At 38.8% G+C, this 27,662-nt stretch overlaps 1 protein-coding gene across 3 annotated transcripts in view; it reads left to right on the forward strand.

Annotated features, from left to right (window-relative positions):
* Positions 1–23,908, forward strand: part of MEIS1 (Meis homeobox 1) — a 176,030-nt gene extending 152,122 nt beyond the window's left edge. The window contains exons 10-13 of one of the 3 annotated variants that reach the window (XM_087716823.1): positions 16,741–16,819; positions 18,835–18,841; positions 19,278–19,367; positions 22,302–23,908. In XM_087716823.1, coding sequence (XP_087572949.1) covers positions 16,741–16,819; positions 18,835–18,841; positions 19,278–19,367; positions 22,302–22,585 — 460 coding nt within the window. In that variant the 3' untranslated portion in view covers positions 22,586–23,908. Of the gene's footprint in view, positions 1–16,740; positions 16,820–18,834; positions 18,842–19,277; positions 19,368–19,665; positions 19,762–22,301 lie in introns of all 3 variants that reach the window. The other 2 variants (XM_087716825.1, XM_087716824.1) reach the window with 2 other exon arrangements.
* Positions 23,909–27,662: the final 3,754 nt, after the last annotated feature.

A 27,662-nucleotide genomic window follows, 5' to 3' on the forward strand; every position in this document is an offset into this window, starting at 1 on the left:
TATATACAAGCTTAGTGCTAATAGTTTTGAGGATGAAAGCACACCAATAATTCCAAAGAATAGGTCTGATTATTATATACATAGAATTGTAAGCCATGTTTTATATTTTATGTATTCACATTTCAGCGTTTTACATGGCATCTGAATTGGGCTGGGAAACAAAACTGATTCTACTTAGCTCTAATCTTATTTGTGACATTCAGATTTTGTCCATATGACTTTTGTATGCTATTTTGAACATCATAATCTTTTGACAGCATGAAAGGATTTGCTAAGCTTGAACCAGTTAGTATGGACAAAATTAGGGCACTTAAAAGCCAAAGGAGACAGCAGTGGCAAATCAATTTCAAGATTAAAAATAAACTCTCTTCATATATCTATGCTTTAAAAAAAAGAAGATACACAGCTTAATAAAACAATAACAGTTGAGTTTGTAGGAAACATAGCTAGTTGCTATCTTCTTATCTACTCACATTTAACAGAATAACAATATTGGAAGGGACCTTGGTGGCCTTTTAGTCCATTCCCCCTCAAGCAGGAGACCCTAAGCCATTTCAGACAAATGGTTGTCCCAGTGTTTTTTTAAGCCTCAGTAATGGAATGCCCACAACTTCTGAAGGCAAACTATTCCATTGATTGATTGTTCTCACCATGAGGAATTTTCTTCTTAGTTCTAGATTGCTTCTCTCCTTGGTTAGTTTCTATCTTGCTTTGCCTCTTGATCACACCAGACCACTATCTTTCTCTCAAAAGTTGACCCAATGGGTCAGAGTTGTCTAGTCATTATTGATAATCCTACAGGTTTTTGAAGGAATTATGAAACCTTTCATATTCCACTCCCTTATGTTAAAGTATGATATGGATGAATGGCATAGTAATATATGGTATCAAGGTAGGCAGACTTGGTGGATTGTTGTATCAACTGCTGATAGAGCAACATTTGGATTTGTTTCATCAAAACCTGTTCTGAGTAGCTGTAACTTTTGAAGTGAATTCCAGGGAATGGAGAGCAAGGGAAAAACATGTCACATCTACAAAATCATAAACGGAACATAATGTTGGATGTAACCCAATTTAATATTTCAATGCTTAAGTTGTCTCTAATCTGTCCCAGTTCATTCTGATTACATTCCTTGAGTAGTTTTAACAACCTTTATTTAGAACCATGTATAACACTGACCCTCCCTCATCTTTTTCAGTTATTAGCATGCTAAGATTGTTTTCCTAAATAAGTACTGAACCCAAATCAAAAGCAGAAAACAGGAAGATTGGCAATTTTTCATTTGAATAATCTGTCAATTCCAAACCATGTTCCTCAAAATGAATTTATTGATGAGATATTAATAGGCTGTATGGTTTACTATTAGCCTTTTTATTAGGCAGAAGGTCTACATCCCAGTTATGAAAATATCTGAGAATTATTCAGTATTGTCTAGTTCCCTCAGCTGTCTCAATATTTACTTGTTTATCAAATATAGATATCACTTAAGTCACTTTCACTCTGGAAAGTCTCTGGAGGTTTACAGCTATAAATGCATTAAAAAAAAACATATGACATCCGTAAATTGGGAGCCAAGTAAAAACGAAGATAAAATTAAGCTTTAATAGAAAACTCTAATCTTTAGGTTTTTCTTTGGGAAATCTCTGGCCGTTAGGATTTGAAAATGCTAGAAGTCCTCTTAAACAGTCTATCTGGGAAATTGACTTTCAAACCAGCAGTAAGATCCAACTTAGTATCCAATCCCACAGATTTTTTCTTAAAGGAGCATATGTCATCATTCTGTCTCTCTTCTATTCTGAAACTGTCATCTATCTCCATCTTGGTGGTGGCTCAGTGGTTAGAATGCAGTATTGCAGGCTAAGTCTGCCGGCTGCCAGCAGTTCGGCAGTTCGAGTCTCACCCGCTCAAGGTTGACTCAGCCTTCCATCCTTCCGAGGTCGGTAAAAGGAGGACCCTGATTGTTAGAGGCAATATGCTGTAAACCACTTAGAGAGGGCTGTAAAGCACTGTGAAGTGGTATATAAGTCTAAGTGCTATTACTATCTTAAAGAAATCCCCTGGTAGAAAGCATGATGGACTCTGACACAGGCCATCCTCAACTTACAACCATTTGTTTGGTTACCATTCAAAGTTACAACGGCACTGAAAAAGTGACATATGTTGGTTTTCACACTTACAGCCATTGCAGCATCCCCATTGTCATGTGATCAAAATTTAAACATTAGACAAACAGACGCAAGGGAGGAAGCCAGATTCATTTAACAACCACGTGATTCACCTAATAACTGCAGCGATTCACTTAACAATTGTAGCAAAAAGGTCTTAAAATGGGGCACAACTGACTTAACCACTGTCTGAGGAATGAACATTTTGGTCTCTACTGTGGTTGTAAGTGAAGGACAACCTGTATGCCTTTTCAAATTGCCCAATTCTGTGTGTCTATTTTTACTGCTTATCTCATCTGTGACTGAAAATTTTCCCTAATCTTCATGATTGGCAATGGTATTTGTATTATTGTTATTATTTCATTGTTAGGGTTTGGTGTAATGGTTAACGTGCTGGACTGAAAACCAGGAGACTGTAACTTCTAGTCCTGCCTTAGACATGAAAGCTGGCCCGGTGACCTAGAGCAGTGATGGCGAACCTTTTCAGCACCGAGTGCCCAAACCAGAATGTGTGTCCGTGCCGGTACCCCGGAAACTTGAAGACCAGCTGGCTGGTGCACATTGCGCACCAGCCACCTGATCTATGGGTTTCCGGGGCTCTGGAACGCATGAAGATGAGCTGGCATGCACACACCGGAAACCAAAAGAGTAGCTGGCGACGCTATCACAGACCTAGAGGAATTACTTTCACTCAGCTGCTGTTGTGGGAAAAGTATGAGAATATTAGAAGAAGGGATATTGTGTGTGTTTGCTGCCATACGTTATTTATAAAAAATAAATGTGAGGGGAGATGTGATGAAGAAAGAAGCATTGTATTGTATACATGCAATAAAGGTTTGTTGTTGTTTGTCTTCCACTTAGCAAAGCCCCCCATATTTGTAATCTAGTTAAATGAACAATGAGAGACAACTTGTAACCATCAGAACGACAGCCAGTTTGGTCAAATGGTTAAGGCACAAAGCTAGAAAGTGGGAGTTCAAGTCTGCCTCAGCCATGAAAACCAGCTGCATGAACCAGCTGGGCCAGTCACTCTCTGTCAGTCCAACCTACCTCATGGGGTTGTTGTTGTGTGGAAAATAGGAGCAGGAAGGTGTGTTGGATAGGTTCGCCATCTTGAGTTATTCGTATAAATAATAAAGGCAGAATGAAAAATAAATAAAAAATAAAATTATTATTTTTGTTTAATTTATTTAAATAAATTAATGCTATTTATTTAAAAATAGCAATAAAAATAAATAAAATCATTTAAATCCCTGCAAGTAATGATTCAAACAATTGGATAAGTAAAAAGGTTAATATTTTCAGATAGTGATTCTGTATATTAACTCAAACTAGATTGAAGATTTGGGACAGATTGATATGGTTCAGGAAGAAACAGGATTGATCAAGTTGTTTGCAAATAGATTAAAATATACTTGCAGCAAGTAATGGAGGGATTTATTTTTTTGTAGTCACATTGGCACTCTTTTGTGCTGTTTGTGGATTCTGATTAGTAAAAGCAAGTAGCCTTTCTAATTAGTTTCCCATACCCTCCTTCCTTAGGAGAAAGAACTCCCCAGAATGTGGGTTTTCCTTTTATCAAAGCAACATGTGAGGAAAAAGCTGATGGTGAAAAGCCATCCTTTGTTTTCACAGTTATTTATAAAGTATCTCTGAGATTTAAGGTGTTCATATTTCATAAACAAGAGGGCTTATGCATCGGCATAATAAAGGTAACTTGAGTTTACAAGGTGTTGTAGTAAATTATATTGTATGGTTGCTTAGAACAGGCTTGGACTACATCTGCAAGTACAGTAATAACCAGAGTGTTTATTAATGTAACTAAGAGGCTTAAGCATGGATCAAGATAGATTGTAGCTCAAGCCTAAAATGTTAGCCTTAGGCATGCCATTTACAATTGGACTTAGTTTCTTATCTGCAAAGGGAGCTTCCTTACTATGCAGTGTAATTGGTTGAACAGTATACAACATTGATAGAATGTAATGTCTATGAAGATTCTCAGTCATCCAGGTCACGGTTGTCTCAAAGATACTTTTTCAAAAGGCAGGTGGACCTTGTTTTTACCTTAAAGACATTTAGCTTCTCATCCAAGAAGTTTCTTCAGTGTGCAGAATGCAATATTAAATATAGGAAAAACATGTCTTAATATTAACACTTTTTCATATTGAATCTTAATTTATAATTGCTCATCCATAATAATCCTAATTTATCTGAATTCAGTTTCAACCTGTTGCCTCTTTTTCAGTCCATAACTGTCTCTGGCAGGGGTGGTTTCAAAATTTGTTACTACCGGTTTGGTAGGTGTGGCTAGGTGGGGGAGCATATGACTGAGTGGGCATGGCCAACTTGACATTACTCATATGCCCACTCAGTCACATGCCCCCCCCACCTAACCACGCCCATTGAACCGGCGAAAATTTCTGTTTTGCCATCTGGGAGGCTGGCAAAGAAGCCTCACTTTCCCTGTCACCGTTGCTGCTTCTACCTCAGCGCAAAACAGTCTGTGCCCTCCCCCTACAGACTGACGCCATAGGAGGGCAGGAAAGAAGCTAGTTTTGGGAGAGATCTTCCCTCCCCCTCCAGAGAGCCCATGCGGCGAGAAGGAGGTGGGCTGGTTTGAATGCAGGTGGGTGGTTTGTGGCCGGTGCTTCCTTCGCTCATTGGGGTGGGGGCAGCAAGACGCATGTTGAAGCAGCACCCATGCCGCCTGCCTGGGTAAAGACAGCATGCGGGGCGGGGTAAGTTTTTCTTCCCCTTCTCTCTCCCTGCCAAGCCGCCTCCTGCTTTTCCTCCCATTATGCCTCCCTCCGCCTCGACCACCTTCCTTGCTGGCGTTGTTCCTGAGCAAACTCTTATGTCCTCATCTATTGCACCTTGTTTGCAAAGCGGCTCTCAAAAAGAACGAAGAGGGTGTGGCACACCCAGAGCCACCACTTATTCGCAACAGACAGAAGGAGGCAGTTCTCTGGATCCATGTGGCGAGGCAGGGTGAGCGTCTGAGCAGGCCGGTTTAGGGGTGTGGCCAGCCAGCTATCATTACTGGTTCAGCAACCCATGCCCAATTACCACTACCAGTTCGCCTGAACCAGTCTGAACCAGGAGCAACCCACCTCTGGTCCCTGGGCAATTCTTAACCTGCCTGCACATATAATTCAGTTGGAAATGAGACATAGAATTAAATATTAACAGCATAGTGTTGGTACCATAATACTGAGCTGTGGTGGTGCAGTAGTTAAAATGCAGTACTGCAGGCTACTTCTGCTGACTGCTGGCAGACTCCCATTTGGGAGTTCGAATATCACCAGGCTCAAGGTTGACTCAGCCTTCCATCCTTCCAAAGTGGGTAAAATGAGTACCCAGATTGTTGGGGGCAATATGCTGACTCTGTAAACTGGTTAGAAAGGACTGTAGAGCACTATGAAGCAGTATGAAAGTCTATATGTCACCAAACTTGGCAATTAAGGCAACTAGTTCTATATTTGACTAAATGAATTAATTTCAATCTAGCTTCAGACTCGAATACAGAACTGGTTGCCTTAATTGCCAGTCTTCTTCCAGGTTCACTTGTTTCATTATCATCATACTTTTGGCACATTTCCGCCAGAAGTAGTCATACCTCATTATATACCACTATCTAGATTATACCTTATTATACAGTTACCTTATTTAAAGAAGCACTAATCATTACACAGACCCATGATGGTGAACCTATGGCATGTGTGCCACAGGTGGCACACAGAGCCATTTGTTAGGGCATGTGAAGTGTTGCCATGTCAGCTCCAGTGCATATGCGCACACTGGCCAGCTGACTTTCACCTTTTTTTTGAGGCCGTTTTTCGCCCTCTGGAGGCTTCCTTGAAGCCTCCAGTGTTCGAAAAATGGCCCTATGGACAAACTGGAAGTCACAACTCCTGAATTTCCAGATTCCTTGTAGAGCTGTTTTCACCCTCCGGAGGCTTCAGGGAAGCTCCTGAAGCCTACAGAGGGCCTCTGTGGTGGTGGGGAGGCTGTTTTCACCCTCCCCAGGCTCCTAGAAAGCCTCTGGAGCCTGGGGAGAGCGAAAAAAGTGCACCAAAAGTGGGAGCGCTGGTTGCACATGTATGTACATGGGGGAGTCATGCACATGCATGCTACCTCACATGCATAGCATTGTGGGTGTGGCATGCCCACGCACGACCCCCCTGTGCTCCCCCTGCTTTTGGCATGGGAGCCAAAAAAGCTTAGGCATCACTGACATAGACTCACTTGGTTGGAAGATTTGAAGAACAGGTATTTGGCCTGACCTCCAGAAACATCTTGTGCACTTTCACAAGCCACTAAAATTGAAATAGATGCCAATAAAGATAAGATAACTTTTATTGTCATTTTTTCTGTGAACACACTGGCACATATTTTAAAAAATGAAATCCGGATGCCTGCTTTCAAAATATATACTTATATACACAGACACAAACAACACAGAACCAGATATAATTAATTAATAAGCAGACAAGTGTTCCTATAACCTCATCTGCTTCCACAATATATGTAGTTTCTACTTTGAAAACCTACCATACTAGATATTTCCTACCCACCTAGAAGTTTGAAAGCATGCAAATGCAAGTAGATTAATAGGTACTACTTAGGTGGGAGAGTAGCAGCATTCCATGCATCTTGGCATATAGTCATGCTGGCCACATGACCACGGAAGCATCTTCAGACAACGCTGGCTCCCTTGGCTAAGAAATGAGATGAGCAATGCCCCCTAAATTTGGACATGACTGGACAGGGGAAACTTTACCTTTTACTAGATGTTGTGTCCAATTACATTCATAAAGTTGCTTGAATTCTTATAGGATAAAAGTGTTGTAGGGGTCAAGAATGTACATTCAAGGTTCCCGTAATAAACTTACATACAGGCTTGCTTTCTAGCTTTTTATACATTTAGCAGAGCAACGTATAGAAAAACCCTTATACTAGGATGTTGGGAACAGGGTTTATTTGTGCATCTCTACACAGTGTTTCTCAACACTTGACTTTAAAATGTGTGGACTTCAACTCCCAGAATTCCACACTATGGTTCCACACTATGCTCTATACATTTTAGCAGAGGTGAGTTGCTCCCGGTTCAGCCCTGTTTGGTGGAACCGATAGTGGCAGCGGCAGTAGGCTCCACCCACCCGCTTCTGTGTATGTGTGTGCAAGCACGAGCAAACCAGTAGTAAACCAATTAGCAACCCACCACAGCATTTTAGTTTATTTGTGTTTAGTTGATTACTTGGACAGGACAATGAAAGTCACTAAAATGATACCAGAGAAAACATTCCCAGGGTTAACATTATACCCAGGGCTAATACATGTACATTATTGTTGTGTTCCACTTTTTTAGCCTCTGTCATTTTTAATATATTGTTGAAAGTGTTTCCTTTCTTTTAGTTAGAGCAGCATTTGAAATAAAGCCTAAGACATTATCCTGATTTATTTTTGTCTGAAGAATGTGGAACATCATTTATTGGAACATTTTCTTTCAGGGATGACCCCATGTCCTACTTACCCACATAGGATTGTTTTATTTCTGTTTTCTGTTGACTAATGATCTCTTAAAAATGTTATACTTGTTTCACTGATACAGATTTTGGAGGCAGCTGACAAGAGGTGGGTTCCTCTCGGTCCTGTCTGGTACGCCAGAAGAGGTAGTGAAAATCTGGCGTACCGGACCAGCAGTAATGGTGGCTTGGCCATGCCCCCGAACCTCTGTCAGAAGCTTTTTTTTAAGCCCTTTTTTCCTGCTAGTTCAGGCAAGGGAAAAGAGGTTTTAAAAACTAAGAGAGAGGAGGTTGGGAGAGGGAGGAAGGAAGGGAAGGGAGAAATAAAAAGAAATAAAAAGAAAGAAGGAATCTCACTTTTAACCGTGATTCAGCAAAGTAGAAAAAAATGCTGTTGCTTTAAATCAGAATTGAGCATGCCTGGCTGTGGAATTCTGGGAGTTGAAGTCCACAAGTCTTAAAGTTGCCAATATTGTTTTGCTGGCTGTGGAATTCTGGGAGTTGAAGTCCACAAGTCTTAATGCTGCACACTTTAAATTGAAACCTGCTTTAAATTGAAAGGAAGTTTGCAAAGTGACATTCAGCAGTTTTTTCTCGGTCAACTGAACAACAAACTAGATAAAAGGTAGGATTCTTATACGGTTCTATGTTTTTGAAATTTTGGGTTTTGTGCAATATGGCCTTTGTGTTTCTAAAAGGGTTTGGTTCATTCCCTGCTTGTGAATGGAGCCACACTTTCTATAGGCTCATTATCTCATTATCTATCTGACAGGCAGGTGGAATGAGCCGTTCTGGGAGTAATATTTTATTGGGGGTGGGGATTGGTTGCTTCCCACAGATGGAAGGGAGAAAGAAAGAGAGAGAAAGAAGAAAGAAAGAAAGAAAGGAAGGAAGGAAGGAAGGAAGGAAGGAAGAATGAAAGAAAGAAAAACAGCACAGCAATTTAAGGCTAGAAGGCTACTCAGAGATCATCTAGTCCAATCCTTTGCTGCAACAGGAAACCTTACATTGTCTGGATTATTTTGGTGCCTCTAACAGAGAGGAAGATTGCCAGAAAGGAGGAGGAGTTTACTAGGACAAGGCTGCCATGCAGGCAGAGATAGTCCTTGAGTTATGAGTACAATTGAGCCCAAAATTTTGGTTGCTCAGCAAGAGCGTTGTTAAGTGAGCTTCAACATATTTTACCCAATCCATGATATCTCCTGATGTGTGACATCAAGTTGGCCATGCCCACCCAGTCACATGACTGCTAAGTCACACCTACAAAATAGGCCACACCCACATAATAGGTAGTAAAAAAAATTGAAACCCACCCCTCCAGCTGACCCAATATATGTTCAGCTCCACAGAGAAAATAATTCTAAGAAGACTGTGTAATGCTGATGTTATTATAATTCTGTGTGAGGGATAAGCTTGTGCTCATCTATGTAGTAGGAGTGTCAGCTAACAATAATTACTATTGACAAACATGTCTCTATTTTCCCCTTGGTCTGATACAAATAATGATGCCCTCCACTCTTCTGCCTAGTTCTCCAGAGTGTGAGCTGTGCATTTGGGGAAACTACATGATAGGAAAGTTTTCTGAAGTGTTCTAAAGGCACATATTGACAAAACTTTCACAAATGAAGCTGTGTGTGCAAGCTGCCCTCTGTGTGTGCAAGTGGGGCTATGCATGCACTTATTCACAGCCTGGTTCAGAACAGGCTACAGCCTGGGGGTTGGAGAACCTTGCTGAAATGTCAAAAACTATTTTTAAAAACTCAACAGTAAAACACTACTCTACTTTAATTAGGGCCTTGCAACAAATGATTCAATTAGTTTTTAATCACAAGCTTTGTATTTTGCACTATTTGTAGTTTATACTTAAATTTTAACACAATCTTTGCCTACCAGTTGAATGTACTAATTTGTCAATTATTCCAATATTGCTAGAAAAGATGGGATGGGATCACTGATAAACCTGAATGATAAACTTGCTGTGATTTAAATAAATGCTTCTATTACATTTCTTGAATGGATCCTAAGAAAAGAATAGATTTTTTTTCTTCCTTTGCCTTCTATTGTTTTTAAATTATGTACTTGCATTTCAAGTCCTGAATTTCATTTACTTCCAAGGAATTGAAACCAAGAAAAATTGCCAACCATGACTTCATAAGGTTTAACTTTACATTGAGTCAACTTTCTTTGGAATAGATTAAGAACATAATTTTACAAATAAGAGATGAATTGAAAGCATAGATGGCTAATGAATGGAAGTTGCAGATTACAATCAGCTCAGTAGTGGAACTGAAGATTAAAACAAAACTTTTAATGGTTGTTTTTAGAATTCTTTTAACATTAGGTTTTCATTTTAGTATGTGATTATATCTAGCAAGATACTAACCATATTGAATAAAGATAACTATAGTGATCTAGTTTTTCTTACAGGATAGTATGTAGAATTGAAAAGTAAACATCTGTTCATTGCTTCTGCAAAATAAGTAATACTTTACAAAGAAGACTATTTTTACATTTTAAATGTAAATATGATTTTAATGTTATTATTTTTATTACAACTATTTTGCTAGACATAAGTAAATTAGTACACCAAAAGTAATACACTTTTTAAAAATTGCTGAATTTCAAGTTTGAAGCAATTAGAAGTGCAAGAATAAAGGTGGAATTTTTTGAAGTTGTAAATACAAAAATAATTATACTAAAAGTACCTAATTATAAGGATGCTGTATGATAGCATGTATTTGATTAGTTGATACTTTCCTACCATATGAATGCTTATGTTGCTTTACAAAGCTTGGGAAGTAAATGTGCAAAGCTTAAATTCAGCCCTTTTTCTGCTTTCAATGTGGAATTTCTAACAAAACTGTTAGTGACTTAAGTTCCAGAAAGTACCATATGTTGTGAAAACTTAGTTCAAAAGCATGGGTGATATGCTTCTTAAAAACCAAGGTTGAGGGGGCAGGGGTGAGGGAGAGAGAGAGATTATAACTCAAACCTTTTAAAGATTATTAAGCAAAGGTGACTTTTCACAGACACTGATTGCAAGGGAAGTACTTGTTTTAATCAGTCAGCAGAAGTATGAATGACTATGATTTTTTTTTCTTTTCAACCAGCAATGCAGATAGATCTGGAATAATAAAGTAAAGGAAAAGTAAAGACTGCATTAATATAGGAAAAGAGCAGATGTGTATTAAGACGGCATCCTAGCTAAACTGAAGTAGTGTTTTTTGACCCTATGAAAATATTAATACACTGGCGGTAATTCTGCAGTCAGATTCAGGCCACAAAGAGAACGGCCAACTTCTTTGTTATTGCTAGATGTGCAGCCTCTAATTTAGAAGAAACAAAACTTGTACATGATAATGAAGCAGAAGATCAAAGTTCAAAATTAGGTTGCTGCATCACTGGGTCCCAATCTGAAAGGTGTCACGTGACCCAGAGACGGATTTTTTTTTTTTACTACAGAGATACCTAAATTAGAATGAGCAAGTTTGACTTAATAATAATGGAGAGAGGAGGACTGAGCGAACATTATAAGAGCACATCACATCATGATATTCTGTAAGGGGAAGATGGGTCAGTTTAATATTCAAATGAAATCTTTATTACAGCCATAGACCAGCATAATTCAGTTTAATATTTCTTGTTCGGAAAAGCAAGAATACCAGCTATTATCTGCAGGTAGGAAAAATTGTTAAATATTTCATTCCTCCTAATTCATTTTTGCTTCCCTGCTATTGTATAATGGAGGACTTTAGATGCAAAAATGTCATTTTGGGCAGACTGATGTAAAATATAATCTTTTCTAAAATCATTATACTTTTAACTCTGCTTAACAGTTCTAGTGTTTGAGACCTTTTGGCTTGAGGAAAAATTCTTACCTGGATACAATATTGTTAACCAAAGTCTCTGTGTTACAAATAAACATGGATGTACATTTCCATATTGTGAATACATACAGCTTTTACACTATTTCCAAGACAAATCTTTTATATTTTTTTAAAAATTGAGAGTTTAAATTCTAAACCAGTTGAAGGGTACAGAAGCTATTACTTGGAAAGAAGATGGTATTACATAGCATTTGCTAAGACTTGGGACCCTTAAGTTAAAATGTGAACTTGTAGATAACAGATTATTGACAGGTTTGAAGATGTAGTGAGATCTGAAGATACTGAAATTCAAATAGTTGTTGAGCTCCCTGAGACAGATTTCTAGAGACTTCAACCATTTGCATGTAGAGGGGAGAATGGTATATATGGGTCTTTCCCTTTATCAAGGAAGTTTTGCTTAATTAAAGCTGTGGGTAGCTAGAAATATAGGCTTTCTAAGATACACACTTAAGACATTGTGGAAGGCTTTCATGAATATACTTTTTAAATGTATATGTGTTTGGAATTTGCTATGATGCAGAATAAAGGGTTCTGTTAGAAAAGCAGAGAGGATGGAACAGAAGGTTAAAGGGTATTTTGGAAACAAACAGCTGGACCAGCTTATTTAAACAGAATCAAGGATTGGGAGCTGACCTCCATTTGACTTCTAGAGGGAGGAGCAAGAATGTCATTTTATTACTTTGGCTAGAAGGAAGATGTTCTTTATTCTGAAAGCACCCTGAAGGCACCCTAACATTTGGGCTGTTTTTCAGAGTAGTTATTAAACACAAAATACATAGGAGAAAGTCAACTGTTAAGCCTTTGTGGGAAATGTTATTTAAAAGACCAAGGGCCATAGCGTGTGTGTTTCAACTTGTATCTTGTCCAGGATCACAGAGAGGAAATGTTACATTTAAAAAAGGTATTAACATGAAATTTTGTCACTTGAAGGCTTCAACCTGAAATTTCTCCCTCCCCCCCAGGGGACAACCTTGTTGCTGATAGCTTTAACATATAATACAATAAAGTAGATCTCCATTAAAAAGAGTTGAGAAGCATTTATTTTAAGTCTTCTAAATTTTCTTAAGCAAGCATTTTATTCTGTGCTGGCTCCATAAAGGCTTCTCATTAAGAATAGATAAATATTCCTAGTTTTGGATGAGTCTCCAAAACTGTTTATCTAATTGTACTATCATTAGTTTTACTGTTACCATTATTCTATTATTTAATGAAATCAGTGTTGTAATGTTGTATAAGCTTATAATTCCCTCTGTATATTGCTTCACTACAGAGATGGGTTGCTGTTTTTTTTACTACCAGTTCGTGTATGATCATGCTAGCGTGCAATGTTCTGTGCATGCGCAAAAGCGTCCGGGTGGCCGGGCGGAGGCGCTCACCACCACTACTACTGGTTCGGCCAATCTGGCAGCAACTCACTTCTGCTTCAATATTGTCACAGAACACAGATGATAGGATCTTTTCTTCTTGAAAAAAGGGTTTTGCAGATTGCTTCCAATAGAAGATTTCATAATAGACTTGATTCTATTGATCATACAATGTTTCTTACTTTATATTTTTAGGAGAATTACTGTATTCCAAATGGATTCTAAGCAATATTAGCTTGTAGATATTGTTGGTCTGGAGGCAAAATACTTTCAGGTAAACTGATAAACCATACCCCATAAGTACTTAATAATACATAAGTACATAAGTACCCCATCTCTCTAGCAGGAGACCTTAATGATCTAGGATTGTTTAAAATCAGAGTCCCTATTGCCACAAATGGGAAGCCTTTCCCAGCAGAGAAGACCCAGGCTAGCAAGGTACATAAAAATCAGTCCCTGTTCTGATGGGAAATTGGACTGTTAAAGCAAATAGGCATACCGCAATAGCAATGGCAGTTAGATTTATATACCGCTTCATAGGGCTTTCAGCCCTCTCTAAGCGGTTTACAGAGTCAGCATATTGCCCCCACAGTCTGGGTCCTCATTTCACCCACCTCGGAAGGATGGAAGGCTGAGTCAACTTTGAGCCGGTGAGATTTGAATCGCTGAACTGCAGATAGCAGTCAGCTGAAATGGCCTGCAGTACTGCACTCTAACCACTGCACCACCTCGGCTCTATACCCATCTTTAACATACTATACCCATCTTTAACATAAATGTGGGAGTTTATATAATTTCCAGCTTTGCAGCCACAATTGTGACACTGTTTGCTTTTGCAGTGTGTATGTGCATGTGCACCCGCACACACACACACCCGCACACACCCTGGCTGCTGAACAGATATAGGTAAATGCTGCCTTTCAAGAGGTAAAGCAAGTTCTTTACTGTATCCCTGTCCCTGAGGCACAGTTAAAAGATCTTTGCATAAGACTATTTGGGGGGGGGGATACAAACTTATTGAAACTGGTGAAATAGAAGAGGTTCATTTAGATCCAGTAGTTAAATACCAGGCTAGAAACCGGGAGATTGTGAGTTTTAGTCTTGCCTTAACTATGAAAGTTGGCTGGGTGACCTTGGGTCAGTCACTCTCTCAGCCCAACTCATCTTACTTAGTGGGTTGATGCTGCAGCAAATTGGAGGAAGAGAATTAAGTATGTTCACAGCAGTTGTAGGTTGGAGGCGGTACGTCCCGGTATGGGAGCACTGGATACCGTTCTGCTACAGGACTCCGGAGAGCCCGCCCGAGCTTCTTATCTGTGTTTTAAAGCTTCTGCACTGTCGCGCACGCGCATGGCATATATAGCACCTGCACGATGCTCCGCAGAGAAGCTGGAGCATCACAGAGCGTTGAGGAGGCACTAAGACACATGCGCGGACTGCTCACGTCCATGACGACATCGCCGGCCCCATTCCAACCGTACCGGTTGGAACAGAATTTGAAATCCACCACTGGTTCACAGCATTGAGTTATCTATTTTAAAAAATCTAAAAGTCTAAACATTATGAGTCAGTATCTTACATGTTTAAAGAGCACCAGTTTGGAGAATGCTGTTTTACAGATTTCTGTCTGAGGGCATCAACTAAGTGTATCAACTAAGCTACTTGACACAGTGAGGTCCTCAGGAAACTGGGAAGCATAAACATACATTACTCTTAATAGCACACCTGATGCTTTCTATGCCTGGAAATTAAAATTGCCTTCTATAGGTAAGGGTATCTATGGTGGAAAAATCAATTGTTAGTACTTCATGATAAATGGTGGGGGGGAAACCGCTGCTTTGTAATCTTCCTTTGAAAATTTGCATGGAAATCATTTTCTGACAGTTTTCAAATTAGGGGTAGTATATGATAACTCATTAAAGAGAAAAATAGTTTTAATTGTTTGTTCTGTGGTTTTTCCCAATGAGAGAAGAAATATGGAAATATTTTGCTGACCAATTTAATATTTGTGCTTCAAACAGTTATCCAATGATTTGACCTAAGAGTTTGCATTTTTGCTTTTATCTAAAAAGGAATGGAAGTTCACAGCAGAGTTTTATAGGTGTAACCTTTATGACTGGGGTAGCAGCATGAGCTATCATATTTGCAAACATAGCGGGAACAAATTAAACAAATGGCATACAGAAATATTACCGAGATAAATAATTAACAATAAATAAATAAAGCCTAATTAAAAATTCATTCTTAATTTCAGTGAATCAGTGAAGATAGGACAGTTTGGTACCATAAAAATAACATTCTTCAAAAGTGTTGTGGATGGGATTGGTGTTCAAGATTCTAGCCTGTTCAGTATTGTGTGGAAGGAAGCGGAAACTTAAAATTCAAGCCTCATTGTTGTTGTTTTCCTCCCCCTCTGTTTAAAGCTAGATGGCAATGGCTGGTTTGTGGATTGGGAATATCAAGCAGAAATGTTATTTAAAATCAGGTCACAGTAGCAGGGATAAAAGGCCTAAACAAAGTTCAGTGGTTTTAAATAGACATGAAATAGCCAGCAACAAAAGCTGAAACTTTGTGATTTTTTTATTTCCATTCTAACATTTTATTTTTCATTCTTGAAGAGTGTGTCAAATTTCAACCAGGCAACAAAGGATGATCTAAGATAAGATTTAAGATAAGAGACTCCCTAGAAATCCTTTCTGCTGTGTTAATATTCAGTAATATTTGTATGAAAATGAAGAAAATAAGTATGAGATACTATTATCATGGATACGCATTTAATTTGGACTTTACATTTATGTTATTAATAACTGCAATCGTTATTTGAATTTCTATAAATAAAATCATTAAATGTAGAAGAAATCACTTCTGAATAGATATGTATAATATACGATTAAGTTCAGTTAGCTCTAATTAACTACTTTTACTTTGTACTGTAATAATCTCTTTTTTTCATAATAGTTCCAGAATGACTGAAGGAATTAGGGTTCATTAGAATATAAATTCAAATGACAAATTTTAACTATGCTTTATCTGAACCGGGTCACTTGTTGCCTCAATCCAGTCTAGTTCTGTGATACACTAATTAAAGTTTAATAAATTGATTGTTTTAAATGTTCAGACTTGGCAGGAGGAAAAAAAGTTCCATCATTGTATAGCTATGATACACTCTATTTGCGTAAGAAGCAGAAAGAAAAGAAAAAATAAATAAATACTGTATAGAAGAAATGGATTATTAGGTTGTCCAAAGCAGTGTGACCTGCTGGAGATAAGATGCCAGGCATGTTCTTATTTGATGGTGAACTACCATTACAGTTCATTATCTTAATAAAACCATTACAACAAAATTATGATTGGGAGAGGCAAGGAAGGTTTTGATAATGAAGGGAAGAAAAGAAAATTTGCTAGGAAAATATTGCTAATTACATTACGTGTGAGTGGGAAAGGGAATGAATGCTTTTATGGATTGGCATCTTTTTCTCACCCAGTTCCCCCTCTCCCAGCATAATATGAATTGAAAAGAATTAAACTGATCTTGTTTCCTGAAAATTCTGCTAACTCCTCCATGAAAAGATGAAATAAAAGTGTCCAACTGTGGCAAAGGGAGGCCAGCATAAATCAACTCACAATCCAAACTTGCGTTTTCAGAGGTCATCAGAGAGGTTACGAGTTTTGCAGCATTTGAATGTACACTAAAATTAACTCCCAGGGAACATATACCAACCATCTTCCAAGTGCTGAATACAAGCATAGGGGGCTTTTTTAAAAAAAATAACAGTTCACTCTCTTTTCTTGTTCCAGGTTTATTAATGCTAGAAGAAGGATAGTTCAGCCCATGATAGACCAGTCCAACCGAGCAGGCAAGTTTTCAATATTAACTGTAGCCCTGTCTTGCTGACAGAAAATTTCACAAGCCATTCACCAGGAGATCTCTTCTTGGTTAAATAATTGGGAAATAATGCAGAGAATGGCTTGACAATTAAAACAAAGCCTACCGTGGTTTATTTCAAAGTTAGTGGATTTAGTACAATTGAGCATATTTTGGAGGTAAATATATTCTGTCAGCCATAAACTACATGGTTGCTTACTGAATTTTAATACCGCACATACATTATTGTTTTTTTTTAAAAAAATATTTCTTCCCAGCTATTTCTGCTATTATGACACTCCCTGGTGCATGGCTAGATGTGGAATTGCTGTAAACTTTATTACCTGTCCAAAGGGCAAAAGGGTCACGGTGCTTGTGGAATTCAGTAAAGTTCAAAGACATTCAGTTAAGGTAGAACTACATGTGCTTTAATAAAGAAAGGCAGCTTATCTAGCTTTTAATGTTCTGTTAGAATCTTAGAATTCACCTTGTGCTGATTTTTTTAAGTGACAAAGGTTTTTGCAACTGTATCTTCCACTTATCCTTCACTTTGGGGTATCTATATTTTGATACGTATGAACCTTCTAATCATCACACTGACTTATGTCAAGCTTAAAAATAGCAAGGCTTTAATTCGTTCTGGAAATTCTACATGTTTATTTTTCCATGTTATTGCCAAACACAAGAATGTATCTTTCAGGCATTATTTGCAGTGTGATTATTTTCAGGGAAGAAATAATAGCAAGACTAGCCAAGGTTATCTACTCTTAAAGATTATTTAAACATTGGTTAAGTATCTGTACATCTTCCTGATCAATCTACAAGACTCATAAAATGCCCTGCAGTGACTGAAGCAAAACCTTAAGAGGAGCAATGGAGCTAGTGGTGCCATGCCATGGTCTCTGCATGCATTTCAAAGTCTGATGATTTAAACTATAAACATCTACGTAGACTGAGGTCATATTATTCACCCCAGAATTCTTCAGCATTTGTCGACTTGATGAAAACATTCCTAAAATCTTTTCATGCACTATGGCATTGGGATAAATTTCTTGTTCTATTTTGCAAGGAGCCTAGCCTAATAGATATGTGAAGGAAATGAAAAAGGAATTGCTGCTTCTTCAGCAACACATGGTATTTCTTGTTGAGAGAATGGTCCATAGAGAAAGCCATTGCCATTCTCAATAAGAAAAACCGCAGGTTACTTATTGCAACTCTGCTTCTGCTTAAAGCAGTGATAGGGTTGTTTTTTAACTGCTAGCCCTCCTCCCCACCGCCCACTCCCCCAACAGCAGCTCTGGAATTTTTATTTATTAACTAATATTCTTCCAAAATGTGAGCCGCTTTCCCCAGCCATCTCCATTTATGGCAGAGAGATGGTCCCAAGCAATAAATGTCTTCATTGAAATGGGGGAAGGAATAGTTTTTGACCCAGCCAAGTATTACCAATATTTTTTTCATTGAGATTTGTATAGATGTATTTGAGCAGACATGGGTCTTCTATGCCCATGCATTCTTATGCACATCTGAAAGAATGCAAATTCTGTTGTCTATAAAAAAAGAACACATTTAATGAGAAATGTGTTTCCACACAGGACTAACTGCTACACAAAGCAGGTTTAGGGATAATAGAAAACCTTTACTAGACTCTCATAAACATTTATTCATTATTTCCAACAGGGCTTTATAGGTGTTTTTTTTTAAAACTTGCAAATTCCACTTTTCTAAGTACAAGCCATTATTATTAGGACTGACAAGAATTACAGATCAAAATACCTGGATAGATTCAGATTGAGAAAAGTTGTAAAAGAACACTAGTTTGCAGTTGCATTATTATTGTACATGCATAGAAAATTAATTTGGAAGACCACTGATCCAGCTTTGTAAGACCTGTTTCAGAAAATATAGTCATAATATAGGGTGTTTGCATGTTTGGCTTAGCCTGATGTACAAATGTATCAAAGTGGTATGTAAACTACGGCTTGTATTTTCTTTGGGATGGATTCATGCATCACACTAAGCCAAAGCCAAAATGTGAGTTATCTGTGAATATTTAAAACTATCCATGATAAAATTCATAGATGGTGTCTGGGCAGACAGGTGTAGATACGGAATGCTTGGCTCATAATCTGGCTGCAGCAAAGAATTAATTTCATGTGGGGGATTTTTTAATGTATGCACATGGGCTGGGAAACCAAGAGGCAGCTGTTAGATACCCTTATGTAGACTCATATTTCCCTTTATTGATTCAGATGAGGTGGTAGAGGACTAAAGAAGCTATTAATCTTTTTTTCTGTAAGGTATGAGGAAGGTATATAAAAAAAATAACTGTTTCTCAATTAAAATAGCTGACACAATAGCAATAACTTTAACCTCCAATGTGTCTGGAAATGAACTGATCAGTTCCTTCCAAGACAACTGATCATTTTGCTGATAAAGAGATACTAAGCAATTTCCTGCACCTTTTTAGTAAGCCAAGGAACACCTTATAACCCAGATGGACAACCAATGGGAGGTTTTGTGATGGATGGTCAACAGCACATGGGAATCAGAGCACCAGGTAAGAGTTGCCATGCACTTTCCTCCGAGTCCTAATGTGTCAACAATACCATTTCTTCACACTGTAAACACAGGTAACTCTGCCTCATCCTCTGCTGCACTTGCCTTGCCTTGCCTTTTCCTGTCTTCTGGTGCACTTGAAATATGACCTAGGGACAAGACAGGGATCTTTTCCACTCTTAATGTCTGAATATTCCTTGAGCCTCTGGTATATCTGTGTTTTTAAGGGTCTTTTGGCACTATCTGTTGACTTTGCTCATTCTCTGGCATCTTCTTGGATTTTTTTATCTCCCTTCTAGGACCTATGAGTGGAATGGGCATGAATATGGGCATGGAGGGGCAATGGCACTACATGTAACCTTCATCTAGTTAACCAATCGCAAAGCAAGGGGGAAGTAAGTACAAATGGGGTCATTATCTTCACTATGTTCTGGATTCTTCCCTTCTTGCATTTTTCTTACATTCTCCTTGCCCATAGTTTCATGCTTGCTCATTTCTTCCCATGAAATTCTTGGTTTCTCTATGCTCTCTCTCACTCTCTCTCTTTTGATCAAGCTTTCAGTTTAGAAAGCACTGTATATGATGTACATTTATCCCTGTATGTTGCTATTATACAGTACTGACCACATGACAAAACAAGAAACAGCCAAGAGGAGAGAGAGGGGAGGAGTTGTCATAGTAACAGACTGATTTGCAAAATGTAAGCAGTCTGCAGCAGTGCAAGGAGACGAAAGAGCATGTCCCCAAAGTGTCATAAATCTGTCTAACCACAGTTGATGCATGAGTTACATTTCTACACTAACCTGCAAGACACCAAAAAGCTAAAACAGAAACTTCTTTTTAGGTAGAAGAAACAGAAGCTTCGCTCAGGATACTCAGTTCTGTAATTGTGAAACTTTTTAAAAAGTTTTATTTCTCTTTGTCTGGCTATCATAATGGGATTATGCAGGGCAAAGGGAAAGAAAGAGAATACCAAACCGAGGTGCGCACAGCAGGCTATGGAGCTTAGCCCAGGCTAATTGACTATATCCAAATTAAGTATGCCATCAGTTGCAGTGTGACAAATGGATTTGACTTATTCAATGTACTAAAATAGAGATCATTAATGCAATCTTCAGTGGCAAGCCTAGTGAAATAAGCCTGCAAAACCTGTCCCAGTTCTTTGCTCTTGTCTTTTTAAAAAGAAAGAGCGGTTTAAAATAATAATAATAAGGCAATATAAAAAATATCAGTGCATATTAAATATTCCCAGAGTTGTTTCATCCCCCCACCCAATAAAAGTGGAAACATTACTCCTGACATCTTTTTGTACATGCCTCTCAGTACTTTACCATACCATTAGAAATTGCCAGGATGGATGCTGCTTCCCAGCCATTCTGCAAATGTTAGTAAAAAACAAGTTTTTAACAATTAGCTGTGAAAACATTCCGGGTCAGCTTGGGAATGCAACTAAGTTATTATCTCATTATGGACATTTTTCTAGCTTAGTTAATTTCAATATTGTTTCTTACTTTCTAGGTCAATTAAATTTTAAATGATGTATTTTATGCTTTGTGGCCAATTAAATTAATAGGTTATTACAAAAATCATCCTTTTTTTATTAAACAGCTGTGAGTACAGTATATTTTATAACCAATTTTCATTAGTTCAAAAATGTTCCTTTAGGCTAGATTAAGCAGCGGTTCATTGCTAGAGTCTGGAGACCTGATTCTAAGGTGTTCATAGAATTCACAGTGCACTATTACTTAGAACTCAAGCCAATTGAACCTACTTAGCAATAGAGCTATGCCTTTCACCCTTGATGATTATGGAGCTTATAGCTCTCAGAAACAATACATCTGTCAGTTTCCATCAAGTACAGCAATCCATGCAGAAGGCAGAGGCCTACCGAAAGCTGGAGGTTGATTGTCTTAGGCCCATTTTTTTTCTTATTGTTCTTAAAAATCACTGAAAGGTTGACTGAGCTCTGCTTTTTTCCCCTCCGATAAAAACAATCTCAAAGAAGGAATTAATTGATATCAGTTATTGGGTTTTGTGCATTTTAAAACAACAGGTTTAATTTAGAAACCATCCTTTATCATGGTATCAATTTCAGCAAGATAGGAGGCCATGTGCCTCAACACTTTAAAAAAAAAATCATTTGTAGCCTAAATAAAAAAGGAACTAGGAATGATGTTTGAAGTTACTTAAACCAGTTATCCTTCTCAGAACACCATATTATTTCTTGCAAACAACCCTATTTCATTATATTTTATCCAAAAGAGATTGTTTCTAAAAATCAGAGAAAATAAAGGAATTGTATTCAGGAACTGATGTCAAACATTTTCTGTCCATATCAACTATAGGTATGTGGATTAATTTCTGTGGGACACATGCGTGCATCTGACAAACTATTAAAAGATAGACAGGAAGCTTCTTTTATTGAAAATGTTTCATAGTATATAGTTCACAGAGTTCTTATATATTAAGCTTAGGTTATACTGCAAAAGATGACCTTCTCTAAAAGATTACCTTCTAAACATAATAGTAATCCTCTTTTGCGGGGTACTATACACAAATGTTTGTTTTAGTATCTGTGTAACTGGATTGTTTTTCCAATGGTTCAATTCTCTAAGCATAGTTTCAGTATAAAAAAGGTCTTTGCCAGATTAGAAACAGTCCTTGTTTAGCAACCACAGTTGGGACCGACAACTCGGTTGTTAAATGAAGCAGTCACAAGATGAAATTGCGACTGTGCTTACAACCTGCTTTCCTTTGCTTCACAGACCTGTGAAAGTCATAATTGTGAAGCTCGGTGATAAAATTACTTTTTCATCACCACCATGACAGTGGCTAAAAGAGGCAGTTGCTAAACAAGGACAACCTGTAAACAGGATTGCTGTATTTCAACCCATCCAAGCTGATATTCACAAGTTTCTTTTTTTCTTTCCCCCAGGACTGCAAAGTATGCCAGGGGATTATGTGTCTAGGGGTGGTCCAATGGGCATGACAATGGGACAGCCAAGTTATACACCACCCCAGATGCCCCCCCATCCAGCACAGTTGCGTCACGGCCCCCCCATGCATACTTACCTTCCGGGACACCCCCACCACCCAGCAATGATGATGCATGGTGGACCACCCCACTCTGGAATGCCGATGTCAGCGACTAGCCCCACCATGCTCAATACAGGAGATCCAGCAATGAGTGGACAAGTGATGGACATTCATGCTCAGTAACTTAAAGGAATATACTTTTATTTTCATGAACGGCAAATTTGAAATATTGTCGTTCTACCATGACTTAATGGAGTTCCATTCTTGGCATCTAATTTGGACCAAGGAACAATCAGATTGTCTTTATAGGGACCCTGAAAAGCAGGAAAAACACACCAACTGAAGTCAACTTCTGGGGACAAGAAAAATAACTATATAAGGCAACAGAGTCGAATATTGTAAAATGCTATTATTCTGTTATCCATATTACGTTCTTTCTTATAGATTTTTTAAGAAAAAAAATGTGAATTTTTTTCCACACTATGTGTGTTGTTTCCATAACTCTTCACTTCCTGCAGAAGCCTCCTTACATTTAAAAAAAAAGCCTTACAGTTATCCTGCAAATGACAAAAAAGATTTATTTGCAGGAGTTTTAGAGCATTAAAATATCTATGTCAGGCAGAAGAACATTTCTTCTATCCTAGGATTTCAGCCATGCACTCTGTATTTCTGTTTTTTTTTCCCTATCTCTCTTTCTATTTCTCTCTCTCTCTCTCTCCCTCTCTTCTCCCCTCCCTGCCTGGGGCGTGAATTTGCATGTCTAATTCATTTACTCACCATATTTGAATTGGCCTGAACAGATGTAAATCGGGAAGGATGGGAAAAACTGCAGTCCTCAACAATGATTAATCAGCTGTTGCAGGCAATGTCTTAAGGAGACTGGTAGGAGGAGGCATGGAAACCAAGAGAAAAGTGTGTTTGACCTTAATTGTCACATCAGAGCATCATTATCCCCATGAAGCAGCAGCAGCAGCAGCCTACAACCACCTACATCACTTCCTGTTTTATGCCTCTCAAACCATGAACTGAAGAGTTATTTTTACTATGTTGACTTTATTTTTTTTCGGCAAAGCATCAGTCGTGCATTTTTCCATAGTCCCATCATGGAGCATATATGTATACATTGTAAATAAATTTTGTGCAAAAAGGACTGGAAAAATGAACTGTATTATTGCTTTCCCCCCCTCTTTTCTTTCTTTCTTCTTTCCTTTCCTTTCTTTCTTTCTTTTTGTAAAAGTAGCAGTTTGGTATGAGTTGGCATGCATACAGATTTACTAAGTGGGATAAGCTAATTATACTTTTGTTGTGGTTAAACAAATGCTTGTTGATAGCCTTTTTTTCTATCAAGAAACCAAGGAGCCAATTATTATTAATAATCATTGCACATTAAGTCTTAGAGTTTCTGACTGAAACTGTTTGGATTGTACAATAACTCAAAGCCCAGCTGTAGTAGTTCAAGTGCAGTAATGAAACTGAATCTAAAATAAAAGCAAATTATTTTTGTCACGCTGGCTCAACTGCTTGAAAATTTTATTTTTTCTGCCCAAGCCCTCTAAAATTGTAGCAATTTGCTAGCAACTATTCCAGTCTCACTCTCTCAAAATAATTTTAGCACTAGGCAGCTTGAGTAATATATTATAAAGTAAAATATTTTTATGGTGAACTTTCCTAGTCCTATTTATTTTCAAATGATTTCCAAATCTTTATTATTAGATGCTAGCAATTCCAAATTTTTTAAAAAAACCAATTGCACCAGATTAATTATTGCTGTTATGTAATATATTTGTTATTTGAATTAAATTATTCTAGGATATACCGTAAATTAAATTTTACTCCTCAAAATATTAATTACAAAAAAAGCTAGTCATTATACCTGAATTTGTGCATATACTGTAGTAAAAGATGTTACACTTTAAAAATCTGCATTTAACATTTAAAAATGTTCAAAAACGAATCTGGTTGCTATAGATAGAAATACTGACCAAATTTCCAGCATAGTTTTATATTCTGCTCAGCAGCCAACTAGTTAACTAGAACCAAATAACATGCTTAGGTTTACAATACCTTATAATTTTCTTCTAAATAATATTACAGCTATAGAAAGTTTCTAAGGGCATGGGAAAAAAGAAGAATTTTCACTAAGGCAAACTAATAAAAAAAACCTGCTATTTTAAAAAAAGATTTAATGGTAAACTGCTTGATAGGAACAAAAGACCTCAGTGGTGAGAACTATGATGTCTGCCATTCACACAGATGTCACCCCATAAAACCGCCGTGTAACAATTCCGTGTTTAGATTTAAAAGGGAGACCAGTTGTTTGGTGACTACTAGGCAAAGTTTGATAGATTGGTTTATCTACTGCTTGAAGCACTTAGGAGAGCATTTCCACTCTATCCAGCTAACATCTCAAATGTTTAAAGAAAAGCCAGTGGATAAGGCAGCACAATCTGCATGTAGGAGATACATACTCCCCACTGTCCAGAATTTGAACCTAGCATTGGACACAAGTCCTGCGACTAAGCCCAACAAATAACTAACTATTCCTATATAAAGCAGTTTCTTTCTGCTCAGAGCCTGACTTGAAGCTTTATTGTATAACCATAAAAAATTGAGTCATTTTATTTTCTGTGTTCTCTGTCTCTCTTATTGGAAGTCATGCAGTTTTCAGAGTGTGACTTACTTTGCTAGTAATTAATTACTATTTGCTTACTTTCTTTATTGGGGAGGGGGGGTTTGTTATCTGATGTATGTATTGAAGCTGAGAATCACAATGCCTTAAGTTGCACTGATGTTGAAATAGCCACTTAGATCGTACAGATTAGTGATTCGGATATATATTAAACAAAATCGAGTCATTTGCATTAATGGAGGGAGGGGCGTGGCTGTCTAGGAAACTGCCAACCAATCAGTGATTTAAGAACATCAAATGTTTAAGTCCTTCCTCCTCCAACTTTAGAGAAGGCTGGGGACGTACCGGTATATCTTTCTTATCCCTGCAATACCAAGAAAAAATAGGAATACATTTGCTGCCAAAGTTAGGTCTTGATACCCTTGCCAATGTTTTAGTTTCAGGAATGGAGCAAAAAATGTATGTGCTATTAAAGCTTTGGAGGGATTTTTTTCACGTTTAAGATTCCCCCCCCCCCACTTTCACTGTTATTTTTTATTCGAAAAATATAACCAAGGCAGTCACATTTGGGGGTTATTCTTAATCAGCTGCAATTATAGCGCATTAATGAATAATACTCTCAAATAATATATTTTTTGTTTTATTATTGTTCGTCACATGTTAGACGGCTTTTTCAGGCAAAGGAAAGAGAAGTAAACGGGTTACAAATAGGGAATTATCCCTCGTTTAGCATTAAAATTCATTTAGATAAAATTGCCACAAACATTTAAATGGAGAGATTAGTTCCCCCTCACGCCTTATTGCACACTCTCAATGGCTCCGTTAAGAACATTTTATACGTTGGAAATTCCGCCTTCTCAGGCTGCTGGCTGTTTCCTAGTTACCCACATTCAAAGCGAAGGCAGCAGCGACAGAAGAGATGGCTGGGGGAAGGGAGAGAAGTTGGTTTTTCTTCCCTCCCCTCTTTATCACCCCCCCTCTTTTTTTTGGCAACCAGACCGCAATTCATCCTCTTAGATTTGTTGGAAGTAAAAGGGGAAAATAAATAACAGGAGATTATTCTCTCTTTGGACACTCAGTTACCCTATATGGAAAAAAAAAGAAAGCGCCGCCTGTTACTCTTTCTCTGTCTGGTTCTATTTTGCCGCCGGCTCCCCCTCGCTCGCTTCCCCCCCCCCCACTCCCCAAACTGGGAATCAAAAGTTTTGAGTTGGATCCGTCCATCGCAAAGTGATCGGGATTAACGTAGGTCCATATCGGGATGTGGACGCGGGCTGGAGCGAGCGAGGGCATCGCTTGATAAAAAAATTCTGACTCGCGCCTCTTTGGCCCATTTGCGGCACTCGCGCGGTGGGACGGGGGCCCAGGAAGCGATTGAGTTGAAATGCATCTCTTGTTTGCAGCCCAAAGAGTAGGGTTTGTTTGCCCTGAAAAATCTCTGGAGGGATTTATTTGAAAACAGATCAGTTGTCTTCCACCTTCCTCCTCCCGTTCCTTCCTTCCTTTTCTTTGCCTCTCGCCTCAGAGCCAAAGGAGATGGAACGCCAGCTTCGACTGCCATCTTTTGGGGATTTGGAAAAACGATTCCCTCGCCTTCCTTTTCCCAATATTCCTCTACCTCCGTCCTTCCAAACCTCCGGTCTGAAATAAAGAGACTCCGCTCTAGCTGAGGGTAATAAAATTTGGGGTGGGCATTCTTGCAAGGGATTGGCTTGCGGTTGCGCATGGAAATCGTTTTAAGTCGTCGACCGAGGAAAACTTGGCGTGGGTGCTTCGCTGCTCCGTCGATCCTTGGGCTGTTTCCATTCCTGCTCGACCAAGCGCGGAACTATTTCCCTCTCCTCACCCTCCCGGGAAAAAAAATACACCGTACAAAGTTTTCTGTTTTGCTTTGCGGAAGGGAAACAACCCGCTGCCTCCCTCCCTCCTTCCCCCGCTTTCCCTTCCCTGCGAGATTGTCGGACGAGGCCGCATGCGCGGTGGGGCTCCTGGGCTGATTTTTTTCAGTCGTTGCTTTTCGCGGCTGCCGTATATTAATATGAACCGGTGTCGAAAGAAATGAAGTGAACCGTCCGCCTGGTCGGTGCGCGTTGTAGGGGAGGGAAGGGGCTGCTTGGGGGGAAAAAAAGGTGGGATGGCCACTTTGAGACTCTTGCGGCCGTGTTTGGACGTTCCTCCCCAAGTTTAACAGTGCTTTCTTACAACGTTTCAAGCACGTGTTCCAAGATTGGGGTGAGGGCGGTTGATTTGAATCAACAAAGTATATTACTTAAATTGTAGGTCCGGCCTACAGTAACACTGGCCGGCCGCTCCTCTTCAACACAGAGATCAGCACTTAAAACCAGTCCCTCGTCCTTACCCCCCCCCCCGACCCCCGCCGTGCTGGGTATAGAGAAGCGCCAGCGTGCGTGCGTACGTGCGTGGCCTGCCTGCCTGCGCGCGCGCGTGCGTGCCTCCGCGAGAAAGCCATCTGGGGATAGGTCGAGCCTGGCACTACTGCAATTGCCGCCATCTCTTCCCCCTGAGGAAAGTGAGGCTGGCCGCGTCGTATACGCCCCGCCGTGCCCTGCTCGTTACAAAGCCAAATCCCCCTCAGGGGTTTGTCAAGGGGAGGAGCGGGAGGGCCCCTAG

This window comes from Thamnophis sirtalis, unplaced genomic scaffold, assembly GCF_051295495.1.
Source record: "Thamnophis sirtalis isolate CommonGarterSnake01/CBP01778 unplaced genomic scaffold, rThaSir2_p1.2 scaffold_5, whole genome shotgun sequence".
Taxonomy (NCBI): Eukaryota; Metazoa; Chordata; class Lepidosauria; order Squamata; family Natricidae; genus Thamnophis; species Thamnophis sirtalis.